Source organism: Cavia porcellus, unplaced genomic scaffold (genome assembly GCF_034190915.1).
Source record: "Cavia porcellus strain 051 isolate PalLab524CR breed Dunkin Hartley unplaced genomic scaffold, mCavPor4.1 scaffold_6, whole genome shotgun sequence".
NCBI lineage: Eukaryota > Metazoa > Chordata > Mammalia > Rodentia > Caviidae > Cavia > Cavia porcellus.
The window spans coordinates 30363451-30386760 of record NW_026947489.1 but is presented as its reverse complement, the minus strand read 5'-3'; the positions used below and the strand labels follow the sequence as shown (position 1 = coordinate 30386760).

General features: G+C 39.1%; 1 protein-coding gene across 3 annotated transcripts in view; it reads left to right on the top strand.

The window, feature by feature from the left end:
- Window positions 1–23310, top strand: part of Eif2ak4 (eukaryotic translation initiation factor 2 alpha kinase 4) — a 110699-nt gene that overhangs the window by 35006 nt on the left and 52383 nt on the right. For all 3 annotated transcript variants that reach the window (XR_010048015.1, XM_003475680.5, XM_063250295.1), the window contains exons 6-11: window positions 1564–1712; window positions 6799–6914; window positions 13038–13195; window positions 15278–15813; window positions 20021–20127; window positions 20827–20984. Coding sequence is in view for 2 of the 3 variants with exons in the window: in XM_003475680.5 (XP_003475728.1) it covers window positions 1564–1712; window positions 6799–6914; window positions 13038–13195; window positions 15278–15813; window positions 20021–20127; window positions 20827–20984 (1224 nt within the window). In the remaining variant the exon portion in view is untranslated. The remainder of the gene's footprint in view (window positions 1–1563; window positions 1713–6798; window positions 6915–13037; window positions 13196–15277; window positions 15814–20020; window positions 20128–20826; window positions 20985–23310) is intronic.

Here is a 23310-nt window from a genome sequence, read left to right as displayed (position 1 = left end):
TATATTACTATCAGTAGTAAAGCATTAAAAGCATTAAAAACAATGAACAACCCCAAAGTTTAATTTATTGTGTATTGAAAAATTTCCCAAATAGGTGGAAAAATTGAATTATAAATCATCATAGGCCTGAGTCAGGCTTTTGCAATTACAGTAACGTACCAAAACTAGATCCAGTAATATGGTACACGGATGCAAAAGAAACACAGAGAGTTCTGTAGCTGAGGAACTTTGGGATAACCAGTGTTCTCTGTGGAACAAAAGGCCACGAGTCCAGAAGCTCATAGCTTTTCGGTAGCAATCAGGGAAGTAGATGGGGATTGTGGCAAAGTGCTAAGGAAGAGAAACTTTGCAGGCATTGGCGGTAAGGAAAAGAAGAACAATTTTGTACCAGACACAGAGACCTTCCAATTAACAATACAACAGGTAGCTTGATGTATATAAGGCTGGCACCTTTACTGCCAGGAAGGTATAATTCTTTTGAAGTCACATGGCCTCAGCTGACACGTTGTCTCATTTCATAATTCAGGAATCCCCCATTACAGCCATCAGGAGGAGGCAGTCACTCACACACACACACACACACACACACACACACACACACACACGTGTGCTGTAATGAGACACATTGGCATTTCGGCTGGACACAGTCATATTCATTTGGCCAGCTAAAGTAACATCTGCTTCTGTACAGCCAGCCCTGCATGTCTCAGGGAATAGGACTGAAATAAAGGTCAACAGAGATCAAGGGAAGGGGCTTTGTTTCACAGGAGAGCACACCTTGGGGGTCTCCCACAGTAATTTACCAAATGCATCAAGATAAAAGAGACTGAAGTCTTGTTATGGACTGCAATTATTAATACCCCAAAATAAAACCCATCTGTTCGCACTGAAGAGTAAGTGGAAAGTATGTATGTACCTGAGATTTCACCCAGTGAAGGATGACTTGACCTAGCATGTTAAAAAGCAGTGGTGATAAAGGGTAAAGTGCTTTTTCCTTTATTTTCCAAGAAAAAAATTTGAGAGAAATCCAGAAAACAATTTTGCTCATTCTCTGTCTTAGAAGTATTACATTTAGTTTAAAGGACACCGTGTGATGTGTCAGGAAGCACCACCAATGTTCCGATAAGCACCACCTGGCTAAGGCTTTGTTGCTACTTAGCTGTGGTCTAATCATTCGGCATTATGTGGCTCATTTCCTCCTACCTTCCGTAGAGAACCGATAATGCTTTTCTGTCTCATGTGCTTGTTTCAGCAGACAACTATACTGCCTTGTGTGAGAGTACAAAGCTGTGTACAAATCTAAAACATTATTTCTATTTCTACTAGCTTTTCTATCTTGTGTCATATCTGCTGTCCTGTCATGCACAATTCTCTTAAAACTGTAACCTGAACTTCCAATTTCTAGCCTAGTGCGTATTTGTGGGGAACAGTTTGAATTTTCTTACAGCTGAGTTGTATACATTCACCTTAAATAAAATTGGTACTTTATATAGAATTAATAACCAGGCACCATGCTTGTTTTCTATTTTTTATTTATATCTAAGGTGGATTTTACTCTTCTAGGAACGTCTGGAAATTGCTAGCTTGTCAAACCAAGACCAGAGCTCTAGGAAAGACCCAGGAGGAAACAGAACACTGGCCAGTATTCATGGAGGGTCTCCTGATTTTGTAGGAAATGGTAAATACCGAGCAAACTCCTCAGGAAGGTCTAGGTAAGTGCTTTGGATTTCTCATCTAGAAGAATAAATAAAGTAGAAAATTAAACAACTTACAGCAAAATTTGCTGAAATTTTGAGATAGGACTCAACTTTTTCAAATCCTATGTATTTAATATGTTAGTTGTAGAAAAACAAATATTCATATAATGCTTTCCAAATATCTTTAATGAAACCAGTTTAATATCTCAGGCCCCTTTAAAATGGCCTGTAATACTTTACAATCTTACCTTCCGTACCATTTGATTTGACTTTTTATGACCTAATTACTTAGTAAGTGTTTTACATTTTTTCTTTCATCTTGTATATGTTTCAGTCTCTGGCCCCTTAGATCTAGCTGTGGGCGTGGGCATGGGCACGGGCATGCTCTAGGATGGGCACAGACAGAGCATCCTCTCATGAGAAGAGGCCACATTTGCTGCAGGGCACCCTGTCATTGTTGCTGGGGCAGCCTGATGGCTCCTTCCTGTCGAGGGAGGTCACATGGAAGATTCTACTTCTTCCTCCATATTCCTTCCCCCTAGACAGTTAGACTTCCCTGTCTGTATTCTCTTTAGACTAGAAAGGAATCGTAGTTCAGAAAACATGTATGAATGGTTAGGTTATTAAGTAATGTAGGAACCTCAGCTTCTTAAGCTATGTCTTGAACGACTCTAAGCAATACTCAGAACCAACAATTCTATGAAAAGAAACATTTTCAGTACCAAGCTAAAGATTCATATAAACTTTCAAGCTTAGTTTATTGGAAAGAACCATTTTAGTTTTTGTTGAATGATCTATTTTTTCAAATAGTCTAGAAATCATTTTGGTATTAATGTGTATCTACTATTAGGATAAACTAAAATTTCTTTTGAATACTCTTCTGGTAACAATTCCTTTTTGAGGAATATACCCTTATTGACTGAATTACAACTCCCTTGTAAGTCTTTACCAATTTTGACTGTTTTGACAACCAGGCTTCCAACAGGCAATATACTGTGAAGTTGTTGGAGAATTTCACTAGAAAGTATTTGGCAAATTCCTATTGTGTTAGAAGTCAAAAAATGAGAATCAGTGAGCCTCTATATAGATATATAGAAAACATTTTTTTAAAGTCTAACATCTTTATATTTATGACAAACTGTAAACTGAATCCAAAGTCAAACTTGCTTTTGAAATCAATGATAGCAAGTTTATTCAAGGAAGGTGGCAGAACGGAATAACTTTACATAAACTGTAGGATGGCAACTCAGATAAAGCAACTTTCCATCAGTTTCCAAGGACAAAGGTGAAAAGAATAGTTTCCATCCGTTTCAGCTACTGTTTGCCAGGTTTGTGGCACAAATCTGTGTGGAATTTTGCAGTCCCGCTACATTGCCTATCGACTGAGAAGAATGAATCTTTCTTGAAGATTACTTCTCATGCTTCTTTGATTAAGAATGTAAAGTTCTGAGATTCATTATAACGCCCATTCTCGTTGACTTTTATCTACTTTTGAAGACCTACAATATCTCCAATGTTTTGGTTTTGTCGGTTTTATTCTTTACGGTTTTGTTCAATTGTATTACAACTAATGATATAGGCAATTCTATTAGAAATAGCGGGAGGCATTATGGTAACCATTGTTGATCACCTTGTATTATGTTCTTATATTATCTATTATGTCCACCCTTTTGACTTGACCGATTCTGTTCTGTTATGTCACATTTGGTTTTACTCTCTTCCAAAAAAGCAACAAGAACCGTGGGAGCAATGAAACCCAAAATGTGTAATAGTCACTGTACAAAAGAGAGGAAAAGAAAGTGCTCTAAACTATATAACTGCATGTATATTTAAATGTATAAGATAGAAAATGATATCACAGAGTTTTATTGGATCATTGAACAGAACTGTTTGCAGTATCATTGTTGGAATGTCCACTCTACAAGCTTTAATTTTGTGACTTAAACAATTATTTCTAAGATGGCAATATGTAATCCATTAACTAGTGATTTCCTACTGCGCATTTTTTTATTCTGTAAATCTGTATAACTTGTACCCCTTCACTGTTTTTTTTTCCTTTCTTTTCTTTTCTCCTTAAATAAAAATTAAAAAAAAATAAATAAAAAAATAAAAAGATCTGTGGAGGAGGCAAGAAACAAGCAACAATAGGAGATATAGGTACCCAGCAAAAAAAAAAAAAAAAAAAAAAAAAAAAAAGAATGTAAAGTTCTAGCTGGATGTGGTGGTACATGCCTATGATCCCCGCACTGGGAGAATGGGGCAGAAGGATTGCCTTGAGTTTGAGGCCAGCCTGGGCTACATAGTGAGTTTAAGGCCAGTCAAAACTATGTAGCAAGACTCTGTCTCAAAAAACAAACAAAAAAGAGAGGTAAAATCTTTGATAAACCACATGGCTGGCTCTTCATTTTTTTTCTCATTTTTTCCCTTCAGTTTTCAAAGTTCTACATACCCAAATTAGTCTTCTAAAATGAGTTATGTCAAATTCTCTATCCTTTGTAAGACGTAGTTAGTATTATTTGGTAATTCTTTTTGGACGCCTCTTTAATCCTTAGTAGGTTAGATAATGCCACAACTGCTTGGCCAAACTGATAACATAAGCAGTGTTTCTATTTCAAACCTCATGAATATTCCATATTCAGAATAGACTATTGATGGCAAGCCCCATGTGTTGGTTCGTTTACACTGGGAGGAGTTTCCTACCAAGGTCAGAATCTGCTTTACTTGTGAACAAACAAATAAACCAAAAGGTTCTTATAAACCCAGTTCTTTATGAGTATGAAGTAAACTGTGTGAACATTCTAGATAGACAGACAGACAGAAAGACAGATCAGTCAATATTTTAGGTGAAAACAGAAGATAATCAGTAATTCTGGATTTTGTGTTTTATTCTTTCTTTTCAAACTCTAATAAAACTCTGATTTTATGCTCAAGAATTACTTCTGCAGTCAACCTATCCTATGAGCCATGTCCCAAATTTGTCATTTTTAAAATTATGTTTACTTTTCATTTAATCCTAATTATAATTCTTAACCCTGTGTTTGTATGAATCAGTCATAATGAGATGATTAATATTCTAAAACACCATAAAGCTAAGCATTCACTCACAGGAGAGGACATTAAGGTGACTTAGACTACAATGACCGTTAGCATTGTCTGTTAGAAGGACAGAATTGATGTGGAGGGGTTTTTATAGATAATTTATGTAAGCCCTGGGTATTATTTTGAACCTTTGTTTTATCCTTTTCTCTATAAATGTCAGAATGTTCCTGTTTGCACAAATAACTTCAGAGGTAGAAATTTAAACGGAATGACAATATACTAGGTATTTGCCCTGGTTAAATTATGTGGACACATGGGAAGCATAGTTTTGTTACTGATAATAAAGTTTTGTCAAGTTTGGGGAAGGAGATGCTCAGGATTGGAAGCAGAGAATGTTATGTGCATTCAGGAGAAGAAAGATGGAGATGACCTCAAAGCGCAAGGAAAATGGAAAAAGAGGATGGTAGCTGAGGGCCAGTTAGAAGCAGGAGCTAGGACCCTGAGGGAGTTCACCTGTTTTTCACCAGCCAAAGTCAAAGAATCAAGAAAAGAAAAACAATGGGTTGAGAGTAGGTGGGAGACAGGTGATACTTTGATTAACATTACAGTGGTATAAGGGGCATCTAGAAGGTACAGGAATTGCAGACAGCAAGTGCAGAAGATTCAGTAGGAAGAGCAAGAGTGGGTGGGTGGCGCAGGACTGAGGGCAGAGTGTGGGGATGGGGGCAGAGTGAACCTATGTGGAAAAGGCCAACTGATGGGCGGGATCTGGGAGAAGAAAGTAAGGAAAAGAACTGAAGGTGTTCCCCGCGGTCCTTCCTCCGCCCAAAAGAACGGGAGCCAATGCCAAGTTACTTTGCAGGAGGAACAGTAGGAATTGTAGAGTGTATTCCTCACAGCTTCATGTTTTTAGTGAATGTAAAAACTAAGATGATACTTAGAGAGGGTGATCTCTGTGGACATCTGTTCAGCTACTTCGTCAGAGCATTTCCTGTGTGTCCAGCCATAACCATGAGAAGCTGTCCTCTTATTTCATGATAGGAAGCAGGAAGGTAGACTATGTAGAGAAGAGATGGAGACCGAGGAATGAGGGAAGACAGGAGGAAGGGGAGGGGAGGCAGGAAGGGGAAGGAAAGAGGAAGTAAAACAGACCAAAACGTGATATGTATATGTACGAGTTCCTCGGGATGAATGTATTTATTATATATCACAAGGCTACACTAATAAAAAGAGAACAATTTTTAATTAAGGAAGAAACGTTTCTCCCTTCTTTCACTACAAGTCCCTTCCCAATTTATTATTTTTGCATTATAATCTAGTTTCCCAGACCAGGGATACAGCTCAGAGGCACAGTGCCTACCTGACAAGCACAAGATCATAGTTCGATCCCCAGTACCAAAAATAACAACAATAACAATAATAATAATATAGCTTCCCAGCTCTTGCTCCTCATCCAGAAATAGAGATGGGGTTGGGGTTGAGTATTTCAGAGAAGTCATGGAAGGGAATACTGATAGGAAGTATCTCCCAAAGGCGAGTAAGAGAATGAATAAGCATTCAAAGGTTGGGGGCCAAGTGGGAAACTAGGCTTCATTCACAGGAGCTGTAAACCTCCAGATATATATGTGCATGGAATGAGCACAGGTGGAATTAATCTAGGTCACTGCTGGCTGGTAGAACTTTCTATGGTGACGGCAATATTCTGTATCTATGCTGTCCAATACAGTAGCCCCTAGATGTGTATAGTGACTGAATATTAGATGCAGTTAATACTCCTGAACTGAATTTTAATTTAAATTTAACAGTCATGAGTGACTGGTGGCTACTGTATTGGGCAGCGCAAACCTAGAGTTAGAGATTTATAAGGCTTACGTGAGGAAAACAACAATGAAAAGTCAAGGAATTGAACGGCTTCCCCAGTAGCACCCTCTGCTTCATTCCGAGTAGACACAGATGTTGGATTGTGAGTGGGCAAATTAACAGGTGGAAATGGAGGAGCAAGAATTTCCTATGTTAATCTTAAACTAAAGGGGGAAAAACATTATCCAAATTTATTTTTAAGGCGAGAACGTCAGTATTCTGTGTGCAGTAGTGAAGATTCTCCTGGCTCTTGTGAAATCCTGTATTTCAGTATGGGTAGTCCTGATCAGCTCATGGTGCACAAGGGGAGATGCATTGGTGAGTAAACCAGCTAAATTCCCTTAAATTATTGTAATGGCTGAGTTTAAACATGAATGAGCAGCTTAGAAAAACACCACACTGTGTAAACCCATGTGGTTGAAGGAAGACTGAAGCAGCTCCTTGCTTATTTTAGTTCCTGCTCTTCATGGCAAAAAAGAGACGTTACTAATAAACCAGTCAGTAGTGTTGAAAATATTGTTAGCCCAAAGATAATTCTAAAATTATCATTGTGATCTCGTAAACTTTTTGAAACAAAAAATGGTTGAAATAAGACTCTTACTTAATAGTGAGTCTAATGCTGATAAGACATACATAGCAAAATGAATTTACTGCCTGTGATCTTGAGAAGGCGTCTGTGATTCTGATGGGCTTTCCTTTATGGGTGATTGGTTTCTTTTCTCTAACAGATTTTAGTATTCTCTTCTTGTGTTGAATTTCTGGAATCTTGACTGTTATATTCCTTGGTGTAGATATTTTCTGATCATGGCTATTTGGAGTTCTGTATGCCTTCCTTAATTGTATGTCACATTCTTTTTTTCATAGTTGGGAAGCTTTCTGCTGTTACTTCTGTGTAGAGATTTATAATGTCCTTTGTGCTGTCTTCTGATTCTCCATTGATACCATTTATTCTTGTCTTAGCCTTTGCATCATCAAGCAGCTGTTGGATTGGTTTTTCATGGTCCCTTGCTATTTTTAAGAAGTCTTTCAGTTGATGATCACCAACCTCAATCCCGTCTTCTAGATCTGCTTTTTACTGTCACATTGGTTGTCTCTGCTTGTATACTTTTAATAGAACTTTTAATCTCCTGGATTTATATTTGGGTCTGTTTTATAGAATCCAATTCTTTTCTAAGTTGGACTTTCATGGTTTCCATGTCTTTCCTAAGTGCCTCTATTTTTTTTTTAATCTAATATCTACTCTAGATTTGCTGATCTCTTCTTTCATTGTGGTCATCATCTCTTTAATTATCTCTGTTTTGGCTTTTTTCAAGAGACTTATTGATCTGTTACTTATACTGGCACCATTCGTAAAATTAAGATGGGAAGTTTTTTATTTCTTCCACTTCAGTGCCCCCTTGATTTGCCTTGGGCAAGTTGGGGGTTACTGGTTGCATCTTCCTTTTGTGTTGTCTCGTCTTCTATTTTTGTTATTGTTTATTTGTTTTCTGTGTGGCAGCTTATAAACTGTTTATGGTGGGTAGCTGTATTACTACTATCAGGACCTCTTTAGTTAATGACTACTTTTCAGATATGTCTTCTAGGCATAAATTCCTTTTGGCTTTTAAGTGTGTCCCAAGATCCTGCCTCTTTAATTTATTAGAGATGAAAGGTTGTTGCCTATTTGGCCTAACACCTGGTTCTTTGGTACAAGATTATGGTATTGTTTATGAGCACCAGAAAACCTTGGTGATGGCATGCAAGGAAGAACAACTGGTCACAACAACAACTATATCACTTTGTCTAAAGTAGAACAATCAGTAGTAACAATAGCATTAAGCACAGTCTAGAAAATAATAAAACTGTTGTAACTACTATTCCACCTTTAACCACAGGTATGAGAGCTGTGTAGTTATATAACAACACCTAAAACAAATCATAAAATTACATATAATAAATATCTACTCACTAGAATGATTTTATCCCCAGGGGAGAAAGTTTAAAAGGGCTAAGAAGAAAAAAATAGAAGAGAAAGAGATGAGAAGCAAGGCTGAAGGACAAAGGAATTTTACCCAAGCCTTGGGAAACTGAAGACAGGAGGGGAAAAAGGAAGAAAAAAACAAAACTAAACTAAAAACAATGTTCACACTCATGAAAAAAACAAAAACAGTAATCTAAAAGAGAGAAAGCAAACAAAGAAAAAAAGAAATTTTTCAGTAATTTCAGGTCTGTAATTGTCTTTTGGGGTCTGCAGTTCGTGGCAGTGTCCAATTCAGTCACTTCTCTCTGTCAGTGGTAGACAAAGGAGGCAGACAGAGCCCAGATCTGGGCTGGATGATCCGGTCAAGTTTGCAGGAGGGTGAGGGTGGAGGCTGATTGCCATGCTTTCAAATCCAAGACTGATCCTAGCCTCTGGTTGTGGGGCTGGGGCCTGGATCTTTTTTTTTTTGTCTTTTTGAGACAAGGTTTCACTATGCAGTTCAGGCTGGCCTTGAGCTCACTTTGTAGCCCAGGCTGGTCTCGAACTCTCAACGATCCTCCTGCCTACAGGCATGAGCTACCACGCCCGGCTCAAGGGGCCTGGATCTTTCAGCCTACCCTACTTTGGGTGTTTCTTGTAACCTAACCATGGCTCCCCGACCCTGAACATCTCATGTACCTTACCCAGTACCTGTAGGATTTCAACAGTGGGTACCTTAAGATGAAGCCAGCCCATGGCTGCTCTTAGTCCTCAGTTCGGTTGGCTTCTCCCTAAAATAGCATCTGGCCAGGCACCCTCTCCATGGGACATGGCAGTCCCTTGAACTGGAGTCATTCGCCAGTGGTTGTAGCACATAGCAGTCACTGCTCTCTTGACAGGTGTGTTTCTCTCTGGGGCCCTCGCCGGGCCGCACTGTGTCTGTAAATTCCATCCTCCTCTCTCCCTTGCAGTGATCTGGGAGCTGGGGGGTAAGTGCAGGCTGCCCCCTCCTTTTCTTTGTGAGCTCCAATTTTGTCTTCAGGTCATTCCTGGGTCTCAAGGATCCACTTCCCTCCTCTTTTTCCACAAGTTGTTATTATACTGTGCCTGGATTCTGAATCTTAGAGAGTTGATTTGTTGCTGTTTCCTGCTGTCCCATCTTCCCAGAAGTCTCTGGCTAATTCTTCTGTTGCCTGTGACCTTTAAAGACAAGATCTCATTTTCTTAGGCTGATATTCATCTGCTTGGTGTTTTCCTGTTTGGCATGTTGTATCTATCCAGGAAAACGACTGTATTTTCTGTGTATCTATTTAACAGTTTTGTCTGCCAAAGACTATTTAGAGTAACCCTGGTCTCACACTTTAGGATTTTATTTGCTATATTTAAAATTAATTTTTCAGCCAGATGTGGTGCCTCACATTTATAGTCACAGCTGCTTAGCAGGCTGAAAGAGGAGAATTGCAAGTTTAAGGACAGACCTGGGCAACTGAACTAAGAACCTGTTTTAAAACAAGTATTTTTGAAAGGGCTAGGGATCTCTCTTAATGGTAGGCTTTCAGTTCAATCCCCAGTACCACTCTCACGCAAAGACGTTTTCAGTCTCTATTTCCTTTGCTCTAAATGGATGCCTTCTTTTCTCAGCCATGTAGTTAGAGCACTGCTTGGTATAGGGCTTACTTGCATACAGTAAGTTTGGCAGTTTAACTTTCAGTTCCATGAAATTTCTTACCAAAGCCAACAAGTTGCCATGTGATCTATACAGAGTTTGCTCTTTTTAGCATCTTTTCCCCTTCTTCTTTAATGAGATATGGATAAGAACGAGAGTAGCCGGGGAGCAGGCTTCAGGTGGAGGGAGAAGAAGCCAGCATCACACCAACGTCTGAATAATCTGTGACCTGGGTGTTTCACCAGGCCGAACAGCAAAAGAATCTGCACACAAGGCTGCAAACAACTGGCTAGGTTTGAGACCCAGGGTAGAGATGCCTGGCTGTGGATATGAGGCTGTCCTTAACTCAGAGGCATTTCAGCTTCCTGGAAGGCAACGTAAAACTCCCTACATTTACTAACCAGGGAAATCAGGAAGGCAGATTAACATGGTCTCTTATTCTCAACAGTACTCATTAGATAGATTGACGTTGGTTAACACCTTTATTACAGCTTTACAACTGAAGAATTTTTTTGTAAAACCATCTAGTAAATTATTTTGATTTCTCACAGTAGATCTAGTTTTTAAAATATGTCACAATTTTCTAGGAATTTTTTAATAAAAGATCAACTAGGGGCTGGGGATTTAGCTCAGCGGCATAAGCGCCGGCCTTGCAAATAGGCAGTCATGAGTTTGATCCCCGGTACTGATAAAAAGGAAAAAGACAATAAATAAATAAATAAAAATAAAAGATCAACTAATTTTTAAATTTTTAATAATGAAATATTTGAAAATCAACTAATGTTTGTTTTTCAGTTTAAAATTATTAGAACTGCAGAGAAGTGTGAACCATTGAACTGTATAATTAAGACTGTACTGTATAACACAGAAATTTAATTAGATGTTATATAAATGATATCCCCTTCCATTCTATGAATATGTAATGTCTCTGGTGGACACATTTCTTAGGCTGCTTACTTTGACTGACAGAATTTCAAACAGCAGGATATTTTCCACCTTACAACTAAGACTTTCTAGTTATTATAACAGATCATTTTAATTAAAATCTCTATAAATTATCAGCATCTGTTTGAAGTAAAAACTGCTTCTTAGATTAAAAAGGCTAAGTAAAGCTTGTTCAGCCATATTTCTCTAAAGTACTTTTGCCAAGACTACTTTGTCTTCTACATATAGATAACTTCATTTTGCACTTTTTCAAGTGAAAAGTATAACTATTGGTACCCCTTACCTTTTTTTTTTTTTTTTTTTTTTTGGATGCGGGGAAAAGGAAAGTAAGAAAGGGAAAAGAAAAAAATATACACAAGATAGTTAAGATACAGCTACTTTCTTTTAGTTCATTGAAAAGAAATGTTTGTGCTAACATTGTTTGGACAAGATATGTCTATATCTAGTACTCTGAATAACTACTATGAACACAACAATATGCAATGTATTAATTATTGTAATTCTCCTACTAACCTGTTTTGAAACTTTGTTTTGGTTGTTTTTTTCTCTCTTTAAAGTAAAAATATAGGGCTGGGGATTTAGCTCAGCGGTGTAAGCATCTGCCTGGCAAGCACGAGGTCATGAGTTCAATCCCCAGTACCAAAAATAAATAAATAAACTTTTTCTTCATTATGAAATCAAAGTGGGATCTGTCACCAACATTATGCACTGAGGGAAAAAGATAGATTTATGGATCAGTGATTTTCAAAAGTGGGGATATTTCAGTAGCCTAGGGGATATTTGGTGATAGTTGCGGACTTTTTTCCAGTACTGGGCAATGAACCTGGAACCTTGCACGCACTAGGGAAGCTTACTCCACTGAGCTGCTTCCTCTGCACTTGCAGATGTGGCTGATGATTAGGCCATGGTGGAGGAGCTGCTGGCCTCCAGTGGCCAGAGGCCAGGCACAAGTCAGCCTCGATGAGAAAGGATTATCTGGTCTACAACTCCACGCTGTCAGCAATGCCAAGGGTGCAATATATGCTATTACTTGGTAAATTTGTAGAGAAAGAAAGTAGAAGGAAGTAAAAAATAAACCAAAACATTGATATTTTTTCTTTCCACTTTTTGGCAATTTTCTATTATAGTTTTTGATGAAAATGGAAATTTTTCTAAGAAAATGTTTGATGCTACAGAAATTTAAAGTGTTCCAAGTACAAGTGGAAACTACGTACCTGGTGCTAAATAAATGTGACTGTCTTCCTAGTTTTAAATTTAGATTGTTTCTGCTTCCTTCTAAAACATTGCCGTTTGTGTTTACTGAATGTATTCAAATTTTGTATTTAGAAAATCATTGATGTTTTTACATTTTCAAGTTATTAAAAATGATTTTTACTGTGCACACTCATCACAGTGATGGAATCATCTTTTTGGCAGTTTTCTATTTCCCAGTTCCCGCCATTGTGGTAACTGTAGCTGGGTGAGGTACACCAGCCAACAAAGCCAGCAGAGTGAACTGGTTAGGAAGTCACGTGTGTGTGACTAACAGCCATCATTCTCTCTGTCTGGACAGATACTAAAATCTCATTGCTGATTCTTGTCTCTTTATAAGAACTTATATGTTAGAGTTTATTAAATATTAAAACATTAAATATTAAATATTAAAAGTGAGGATGTAGCTCAGTGGCTAAAATGCTTGCCTGGTAAGTGTGAGGTTATGAGTTCAATTCCTGGTACCAGAAAATAAAAATACAAATAAGTTAAGAAGCACGTGTAGTACATAAAATCCTATTTTTCATATATAGCACATGGCATCCATTGTTGAGTAGATGACAGTATTTTGCTTTTCCTTAATTTTCTCTACAGAACACATACCAGTGAGATTTCATTGCCTTTTCTGTCTAATGTGCAGGGAGCGATGAACAGCTTGGAAAATTAGTTTACAATGCTTTGGAAACAGCCACTGGCAGCTTTGTCTTGTTGTATGAGTGGGTCCTTCAGTGGCAGAAAAAAATGGGTCCATTCCTCACCAGTCAAGAAAAGGAGAAGATTGATAAGTGCAAAAAGCAGGTAGGCACCCGCCATGGCCGCCCGAGCAGAAGTCTGATCGTGGACCGTACGTGGGGACACAAAATAGCTCTGTTTTTGATCATCTTACGTAGATGGTCCAGAGTGAGGTGAGGTCTTTTTAGCCTCCAAGGAGGCTAAATCCAATCCTCCAAGGAAGATTGTGGGGGATCAGCATCTTCACCAGAGTTTTTGAGCCCCTCATTCACTGTCTGAGAACTTTCATAACATAGCCAAAAATCCTGCAGCTGCTTTCTTTCTGTGCTCTCTCAGCGCTTGTGCCGCAGTGATGGCGAACCTTTAGAGCTTTCGGTGATTACAAACACGCGTGCCACAGGTTCGGCATGACTGCCTTATGGCACTGCTAACCATCTGTCCAAATGGGACGAACTACTATTTCATAATAGTGCTTTTTGAAATTATTGGTACTTTTCCTACTTTTGAAATACTGCTTCAAAACGGAATTTTTGAGAGATTGCAGGTTTTTCTGTTTTTACTGTGCTAGGATCAAAAGAGAATCTCAACATTCATTTGTAATACTCACTTTAAGGAAAACAGCTGCATGTTACATGATAAAGAGGTTATGAAACTACAGATGAGGTATGTATTTGGGGGGGATATGTTTACTTACACAGAGAAAGAAAACCTGAGCCAGCCATGTAATATGAGTCTATAATCCTAACTATTCGGGAGGCCAAGGCAGGAAAATGGCAAGTCCAACATCAGCCTGGTCAGCTGAGCAAGGCTCTGTCTCAAAAGCAAAGAAAAAAGGCTGACGATGCACCCCAGTGATAGAGCCCAGAGTTCAGACCCCAATACTGGGGGCTGGGGGTTGGGGAATAGATGTAAATACCAGAATTCTAACTTATTTTTGATTGGTGATAGTAGAAATAATAGGTAATATTTATCTATTATCTATATTTTTCCTTTGTATTAATTTTTTTTTATTTAAAGAGAGAAGAAAAACAAAGAAAGGACATTAAAAAATGCAGTAAAAAGGTACAAATAATACAGTATTTCTAGAAAAAAATATATACAGTACGAAATCACCAGTTAATAGGTTACATATTATCTTCCCAGAAACAGTTGTCCACATCACTAAATTAAAGCATATAAAGTGAACATTCATACAGTAAAATTGGAGACAGTTCCGTTCAGTGATCCAACAAAAGCTGTTATATGGTTTTCCATCCTATACACTCGAACATACCTGCAGTTATATCCCTTAGTCCACCTTACTTTCCTCTCTTTTTTACAGTAACAATTAGACTTTTAGGGTTTTATTACTCTCACGGTTTTTATTACTTTTTTGAAGAGAATAAAACCAAATGTGGCTAAGCAAAACAGAGTCAGTTAGAACAGAAGGGTGGGCATAGTACGTGATGCAAAAATAGAATACCAGGGGCCTAGGGATTTAGCTCAGCGGCATAAGCGCCTGCCTTGCAAACAGGCAGTCGTGAGTTCGATCCCCAGTACCGATAAAAAGGAAAAAGACAAAAAAAAAATTAAAAAAAAAAAAAATAGAATACCAGGTGATCAAAAGTGGTTACCATTGTGCTTCTTGCTATTTTTAAATTGGGTTGTCTATATCATCAGGTATAATAGAATTGATCAAAACAGTACAGAACAAGACCAATAAAACCTACACTGAGGACCTTACAGGACTTCAAAAAAAAAGGATAATAGTCAATCCATATTGGGCATCATAGTATATCTTATTGCCTTCAAAATGATTGCCTATACCCTCAAACTTGGTACTATCAAACAAAATAGAATATATAATAATCAGAACAAGATGGGGAGAGCAATACTGGGGTTCAAGTCAGGTTAATCGGACAACAAAAAAGTTACTATAATATGTCCCGTTATTTTTTAATTTAGTTTTCCCTTAATTAAAAAAAAATGAGAGAAACTAGATTAATTTTTTAATATTTGAACACCTATGTTTTGAACTTCAGGTTGAGAATTAATTATATTTTTCCCATCTTTATAAGCTATTGGGTGAACCATCCATTTAGAAAGGTTTGCCTTTAGGGAACATTGGTTTACCATCTCATTTGAAAATACTTTTGTTTTCCTTACCAGATTCAAGGGGCAGAAACAGAATTCAACTCCCTGGTAAAACTGAGCCACCCAAATGTAGTGCGCTACTTTGCGATGAATTCCAAGGAGCAAGATGACTCCATCGTGGTGGACATTTTAGTGGAGCATGTCAGTGGGGTCTCCCTGGCTGCACACCTGAGCCACTCCGGCCCCATCCCCATGCATCAGCTTCGCAAGTACACAGCTCAGCTCTTGTCCGGCCTTGATTACCTGCACAGCAACTCTGTGGTGCACAAGGTCCTGAGTGCATCAAATGTCTTGGTGGATGCCAAAGGCACTATCAAGATTACTGACTACAGTATTTCTAAGCGCCTGGCAGACATTTGCAAGGAGGATGTGTTTGAGCAAACCCGAGTTCGTTTCAGTGACAACGCCTTGCCTTATAAAACGGGAAAGAAAGGGGACGTTTGGCGCCTTGGGCTCCTGCTGCTGTCCCTCAGCCAAGGACAGGAGTGTGAAGAGTATCCCGTGACCATCCCCGGGGACTTACCGGCTGACTTTCAGGATTTCCTCAGGAAGTGAGTGTCTAGACTCCTCCGGCTGCACTCTAGCTCTGCACTTTTGGTTTTGCTCAGGTGTGCCGGACACCTAAGTGCTAGGGAAACTGCAGTGCAAGAACAAGACAAGGGTTAGTTCCTTGCTCTCCCAGCCCTTTGTTAACCTTCTCTGTCCTTCTCCTCTTTACGTCCATTCGTCCCTTAACTGCCACATTCTGCTAAGCATACTTGGGCTTAGTAATTGATTTTCAAACTACTTTTGAGAGCCTTCCTGGGATGCCGCAGGAAGGAAGTGTTCCTTGCTCCTCCAGTCTCCGTAGAGACTGCTACATGGGAAGAGCTCTGAGTGTTCCAGCTGAAAGACCCTCTGTGTCCACCTGTGCTCCGATTCTAAGAGGTCAGTCCTGGCCTTCAGCACTGTGATTCTGACCCTGATTCTTGCAACCATGCATCTTCACTGGCCGTTTCACTCAGCCATGTTACAGGATGCTCTAGCCAGAGCATTTTCAGTACTGTGAATTCAGATGTCCCAGTGATGCACAAACCCAGGTGGTTTCCAGTTTAGAGGCTCCTTCACTGAGGGGTTTGCTTAGGCCTGATGTCTTTGTGCAGTCAAGCCCTTCCACGGATCATCTCCTTCTGTAGCCCCATGTGCTCTCGGTCCAAGCCCGAGATGAGTCCTCTCTGTTTCTCTTGAGTGGGGGCATAAGATCCCTTCGGTCTGGATTTTTCCAGATTTCCCTGGTGTAGACTTCCCACACAAGTGACCAGGACTGGCTTTTTCCTGTTCTTGCCTTTCATCTCTTTTTGCTTTGATCCTTACATTTATATTCTTGGTCTGTTCTCTATATTTATTTTGTTTTGTCTTCACATTTCTTTCCCTAGTCCCATCTATCAGTTGCCAGTTCACCTGGTCTTTAATGTCACTTCTGTCATTCACTCTCTCACCCATTGCAAGTGTTAAAGTCCCTGTGCTTGACAGGTGCCACATAACAAGGTTTCTGTCAACAGACTGCACACATGATGATATTATATTGCCTAGTGATACATTAGCCTTGTTCATAAATCCATTCTGCGTTGTTTCCAGGATGACAGAATCACCCAGTGACACATTTCCCAGAACATGTCTATGTCATTAGCACCATATGACTATATTTAAGTGAAGTAGTTTCTATGAACCATGAAATCAAAATCAACGTAATCTACCAAAAAGGGGCTGCCTTGATTCTGCATGCTATATTCTTTCCTTAAAATAAATATATAAAATTCCAATACTTTTTAAAGGAACATTTTATTATATCTTTTAAACTCAGTGGAACTTTAAAAATATTTAAATGCACTCAGGTTGGCTGAAATGAACAGTAGGTAATGGAGTCACTGATGGAAATCTTCAAGATGTCAGTTTGCCTGGCAAGTGTGAGGTCACGAGTTCAATCTCTGGTACCAAAAAAAATTTCAATTTGAGCTGCTTTCTGGCTTTCATAGTTGGCCAAGAGTAATGAAATAAAAATGAACAATAGTAATTATATATTGTTTTAAAAGCACAGGAGTTTTAAATAGAATCCATTTTTCAGGTTCTGTCCTTACAGAAATAGCTCAACATGCTTGTCAATTTTGAACTTGAAATCAGCTTTGATTCTCATTCTTTTAACGTACTTGTCCTTTAGAATATTTTATCTGTTCTGCTTTCTTCCTGTGTTCCTCTCTTCCAAGAGTGCTTTGATGGCCTGCGCTTGGTTGGGAAGGAGCTGCAGGGTATTGTTTTGTTACCTTTGCTGTCCATCCCCAGAGAACAGAAGTGTAGCTACCTTTCATCTGTGGAGACCTTTTCATTGCTTGGTGAGCACCCTGCGGGTAAGAGTTCAGATGTTAGAGCCACCCGTGTGCAGCAGCCTTCCTGGCTAAGGACTGAAACTGATTGGAGTCTCCTCTTGGTAAAGTGCTGATAGCTCAGGATTGTTGGGAGGGTCGAGTGAGTTCACATCTATAAAGTGCTTCCACTGACAGTGTGCGCCCCTCGGCCACACTGACTGATTCAAGGCCACTTCTTAGTGCTAGCCTCAGTAGTGAGAACGATGCAGAAGGGTGGACATTCCCAGACTTTGTTCCGTTTGCTTCAAAGGGGCCATTGATTTGCCTTTTTGCTTATGGCTACTGTGTTGCCAAAATTATTGGTTCTTTCAGAGACTTGCATCTTTTTAAGTGAGATTTTAGTGGTTAAAAATCTCTTAAAAATAGAATTCATTCTGGGTAGGTATAAAAGTTTTTCTGCCCTGATCTGTTGTCATGCCAGTTACATTAATGTCACAGTTCAGTTGGGTTGGATAATGTGTTTCTAAAGCCACACATGGCATGACCAGGATGTTTGTTGCAGCTTTTTATATTTTTATTTTTTTGAATGAGTGAAAACTTGGGAAAATTTCCAAGAGTAGGAAAACGTGTAAATATAGTCTGGTAGTTCCATTTCTATACAAAAATTTGGAAAGGATCTTTAACTGGGTATGTTGGCACGTATCTGTAATCCTTGCTACTTGGGAAGCTAAGGCAGGAGAATTACAAATTTGAACTCAACTTGAGCAACTTAGTGAGATCCTGTCTAAAAATTTTAAAAGGCGATCCGGGGATACAAGTGTCTGCCTGGCAAGTGCAAGGTCCCAAGTTCAGTTCCCAGTACCAAAATATAAAAAGCCTTTTGGCCAGAATCACCGTCTTCTAGTAATTTGCCAATATGACGAACACAAAGGGAAAGAGGAGGGGAACCTTTTAGAAAACGTGGAGTTGTTTCTTTGGTCACATACATAGAAATCTACCAAAAGGGTAACGTCTGCAATTCAAGAGAATGGGTACTGTGCAAAAAGGAATGCCACACAAATGTCACCATGGCAAAACAGAAAGAGTCTACAGTGTTATCCAGCATGCCGTTAGCATTGTAAACAAGCAAGTTAAATAATGTGCATATTGAGCATATTAAACAAAGAGTCGCGATAACTTCCTGAAACATGTCAAGGAAATGATCAGTGAAAGAAGGAAGCCAAAGAGAAAAGTACCTGGGTTCAACTAAAGTGCCAGCCTGCCCCACCCAGAGAGGCATACTTTGTGAGGACCAATGGGAAGGAAGCTGAGTTTCTGGAACCTGTACCCCATGAGTTCATGGCATAAGCTGGGGATTTAGCTCTGCCATTCAGCACCTCATGAGCAGATAAGTGTTCTAGGCCCTACTTAAAAATCAAAAATCATCCTGTGTTGTAGAGATGGTTTTCTTAATGGAACAGATGTGGTGCCTCTACTTCAGAAACAAGTATTTGGAACAGATTTTCATTCTACCTGGTTAACTGTGTTGAGTCTTTACTCTTCAGTGTTTTTCTTGCTGAAAGATACTACTGAGGTATTGTGTAGGAATATATCCAAATGGCCAAATATTTATGAAATATTTATATTGGCTTGAAGAACCTGTAAATCACCATGGGGAAGATGTATCAAAATAAAATAGAAGTCACTTCGATTAACTAAATAGAAGTCCATTTCAGTTAGATTTTTAAAAGAAACATTTTTTAAAGGACTAGGAATGTAGCTCAGAGCAAAGGCCTTAAGGTTCAATTCTCATTACACAAAACAAAACAAAATAACTTTAAATACTGATGGACTAGCATAGAAAAACCTGTGGGACACATAGTGCAATGGAAAAATAAGTTAGAAAATATATAGAATAATGTTGTTTAAAAAATAATCATTCTCCAAAAAACCTACTTTAGAATTGTTTTTGTGCTTATGTATATGAGTGTGTACAAAAAGGTTTGTTAGAATACACACTAAGAGGAGAGGAGAAACGGAAAGAGAGAGATTTTGGTCAAAGTCTGTCATTATCGGTAATGTTTTAATATTTGCATAGAGAAGGTATGTTTTTTGATATAATGAAAATTAATTTTAAATTTAGGGGAAATACAAAATCTTACACAAATGATTTTATTGGAATTTTTCTTGCTATTTTGAGTGTGAAATCAGGAGTGCTTTGTTTTTTAGTGCTGTGGCATAATAAAATAAAATGTTATCCTTATGACAGCTGCCATCACCACTTTATAGGTATACATTTTTCAGAACTCGTAATGACAGCTGATTCCAGTATATCGCTTATAATTAGGGACAAGTGGTGCCACTAATGGTCATCTTAGGACAGCCATGGTTAAAGGCTGTGCATTTACTCTGTGTTTTCTCCTCTCCTCTCCCCGAGGTGTGTTTGCCTGGATGACAAGGAGAGGTGGAGCCCTCAGCAGCTGTTGAAACACAGCTTTATAAACCCGCAGCCCAAAATGCCTTTAGTGGAACAGAGTCCTGAAGGTGAGTCATCGCTATTCTTTTTGATACCCTGTTCTACATTAAGTTATTTTGAAAATATGCGAAAACCTCAAGCTGGAGGGGGCTATGTAGATTATTTATTATTTATTTTATCTATTTTATACCAAGGTTTACGTACACCCATTCATTTATGAACAGTCCCTTTGTCTGTGGGACTTTGTCTTCACCCTGAACTTTTCAGTCCCTACGGATGGAGTGAGTGTCTACTGGTGTCACCTCTTTAGGTGTTTAGTGGTCTCTTTTTTTGAGACAAGATCTCACTATGTAGACAGACTGGTCTCGAAGTCATGGTGATCCTCCTGCTCTTAGCCTCCTGAGTGCTGGGGTTACAGGCATGTACCATCATTCCTGGCCAAGTCACCTTTCCTATCACGTCACCCCTGATGATGCGTAGCTAGATATTCCTGCTGGCGCTCAAGTAGCAATCAGGCTAGATTGAGAGATCTGGCTTTGAGTTCTGACTCTTTAGTTTAACCATTTATTCTCTGCCTCAGTTACCTATACCTGTAAAATGGGGTGATTATGTACTTCTACTTACTTTAAAGAAGACAAAGTGAGGAAAAGTATTAGAGGGTCACTGAGGTAAGGTCAAATCATGGCCAGGGCCTCTCTTCCTATGCTCACGTCCCCGAATTCTGTAGCTGTTCCTGTCTTTCTGATGCCTTTGTTATTTATCTTCAGATTCTGGAGGCCAGGATTACGCTGAGACTGTCATTCCTAGAAACCAGCTGCCCAGCTCTTCATCCTTCAGTGAGACACAGAGACAGTTTTCCCGCTATTTTATTGAGTTTGAAGAACTACAGCTGCTCGGCAAAGGCGCTTTCGGAGCTGTCATCAAGGTGTGGCACAGGGTTGTTCCCAACCCCTTTAGACTCATTTCGTATTACATTCTCACCTCTGTTTTGAGAGTGGGCAGGACTGTTGGAAACTGTTTCTACCTGCACCTTGCTGGGGTTCGAAATGTTACTTAAAGTCACACAGGGTGCATTAGAAACACATCATCTCTGAGTCCTTGCTAGTTGTAGAGCATTAACTGAAAACACTTGATCATAACAGTGCTTCGGACACTCAGGACCTCTACGCAAAGAACATTTTCATGTGATTTGGTTCAGGAAAAAAACAAACTGCTCTCCTTTCCTCCTGTTTGCTATTAGAGTTGATGTGGAGAAAAGGGTTCTGAGGTCAGACCAGAGATGGAATCCATCCTGGAAGATGGCTGGATACTCCCGATGGCCTTCAAGACTTTCTGACTCTATCAGGATGGAGAACTAGTGTTATTAAGATGTGTTTCGCTAGATCCTCCTTTCTTCAATCTATTTGGGTGGTTTTCTTGTCTGTCCTTTGTTCACAGAGGTTTCAGCTGTTTTTATAGAGTTTAAGTAATTTTTAAACCGTGGGGGCCCCAAATTAATGCTGCATTACAAATTACATGTAAGGCCAGTGTCATTTTTCACATATAAAGGTGGCCATCATGGGCAGGTATCTGTTTAGGGTAGAAGGCAGCTTAAATTCAAAAAAGAATTAATTTAGTTTTCCTACAGTAAAAGAAACACAATCTTAAGCAAGCCAGGTGTCCTGATCAGAAAGGTCATAGTTTTTAGAGAGGATTTTAATTCACAGTGTCATTTTGATCATGTCCGCTAGCATCTTTATATTTTAGATGCTTGAATGTAAGATAGTAAGAAACTTAATTTCACTATAGGTACTGAAAATGTTTTGTAAGATTATAGAACTATTGAGTATCTTTTTACATTTAGGCCTGCATATCTCCTGTAGTTTCTTGCTGTAAGAACCCACAGTTCGCTTGTTCTTCTCTGAACTTCTATCTCTCAGGAAGGCAGTCTGCTCAGGAATTTGGCATTCTCTTATTACTTAAATCCTTTATTGTTTAATTCTCTTCTTTCTTTCTTTTTTTTTTTTTTCCAATACTGAATATTGAGCCCAGAGCCTTCACTCTGAGCTATATCCCCATCCCTTTTTTATTTTTTATTTTGAGAAAAGATCTAAGTCACAAAGTTTCCCAAGCTAGACTCAAACTTGGGATCCTCGTACCTCAGACTCCCAGAATGCCTGGATCACAGGCCTATGCCACCATGCCTGGCTACATTTTCATGTTATTAAATGAATCCCCAGGTGCTTCTGGAGGAGCAAGCTCCACTCAGCTGTCAGCAGCCCAGAGCAGGCCTGTGCACTGACACAGGAGATTGAAAGACAAGGCCAACACGCCCAGCTATCCCCATCCCTTTTAATACACCAGTTGTTTTTGGAGCATGTTTCGTATTTCAGGTTGTATCACTACTAACCTTGTCTTTCACCCATAAGACATTCTTGTAAGGTGAATGTAAGCCTCATTTTTCCAGGGAAAGCTGAGAGTGTGGTGGACTGTACTTTGCCTGAGGTTATACACATCTGATAAGTGATGAATCTAGAGTCTGACCTTCATCTGCTTACTCCATAGCTTGTATTCTTGCCACTATTATGACATAAAAATCTTGTCCAAAACTAACTCTTACAATATTGCTTTTTCCTAGGATACTTCTTTCTTTAAATTTTTATTTTTTATTAGTCCATATTTGCAGTACCTTGTGGGGGATTGGCGCATGCACGTAACACACCTTAATTCTTGTCTCAAACCCTTTGCCTCTTTTCCCTCTCCCCTCCATGCACCTCTTGGTTCCCTTCCCATTTGCCAAAGATCTCTATTTTCTCTTGCCTGTCTAATTTTCTTCTTTCTGTTTTGGGCTTCTCATATAAGAGAACCTTGTAATATGTTTTTAATGGGTTAGTGGAAACCCCTGAGCCAAACAAGAAAATGATGCTTTCTTTTGTAGTCAGCTCATTTCTACTCCCCAGTGTTCTGGTTGTGCCTTGAGAGGTCAGTTGAGCTGCATGGTCCCAGACTGGGTGCCACGGAAAAAAGTTCTGAACAGTTAATTTAATCAAGGGCTGGAGTGAGGATGCCTCCGTCTGTAGGTTGTGAGGTCTTGCCTTTGAAACATTTTCTTATAGTCTTATTACTTTATTGTGCTATCTAATATATTATTATGGCTGCAGATAGTGAGATTATCAACCGTAAATCTTAGTTGTATAACAGAATCAATGGCCATTGATTACCAGCCCTTTCTCCATGAGGCTGTGACAGGCACTTTAATCCTTGCAGTCACC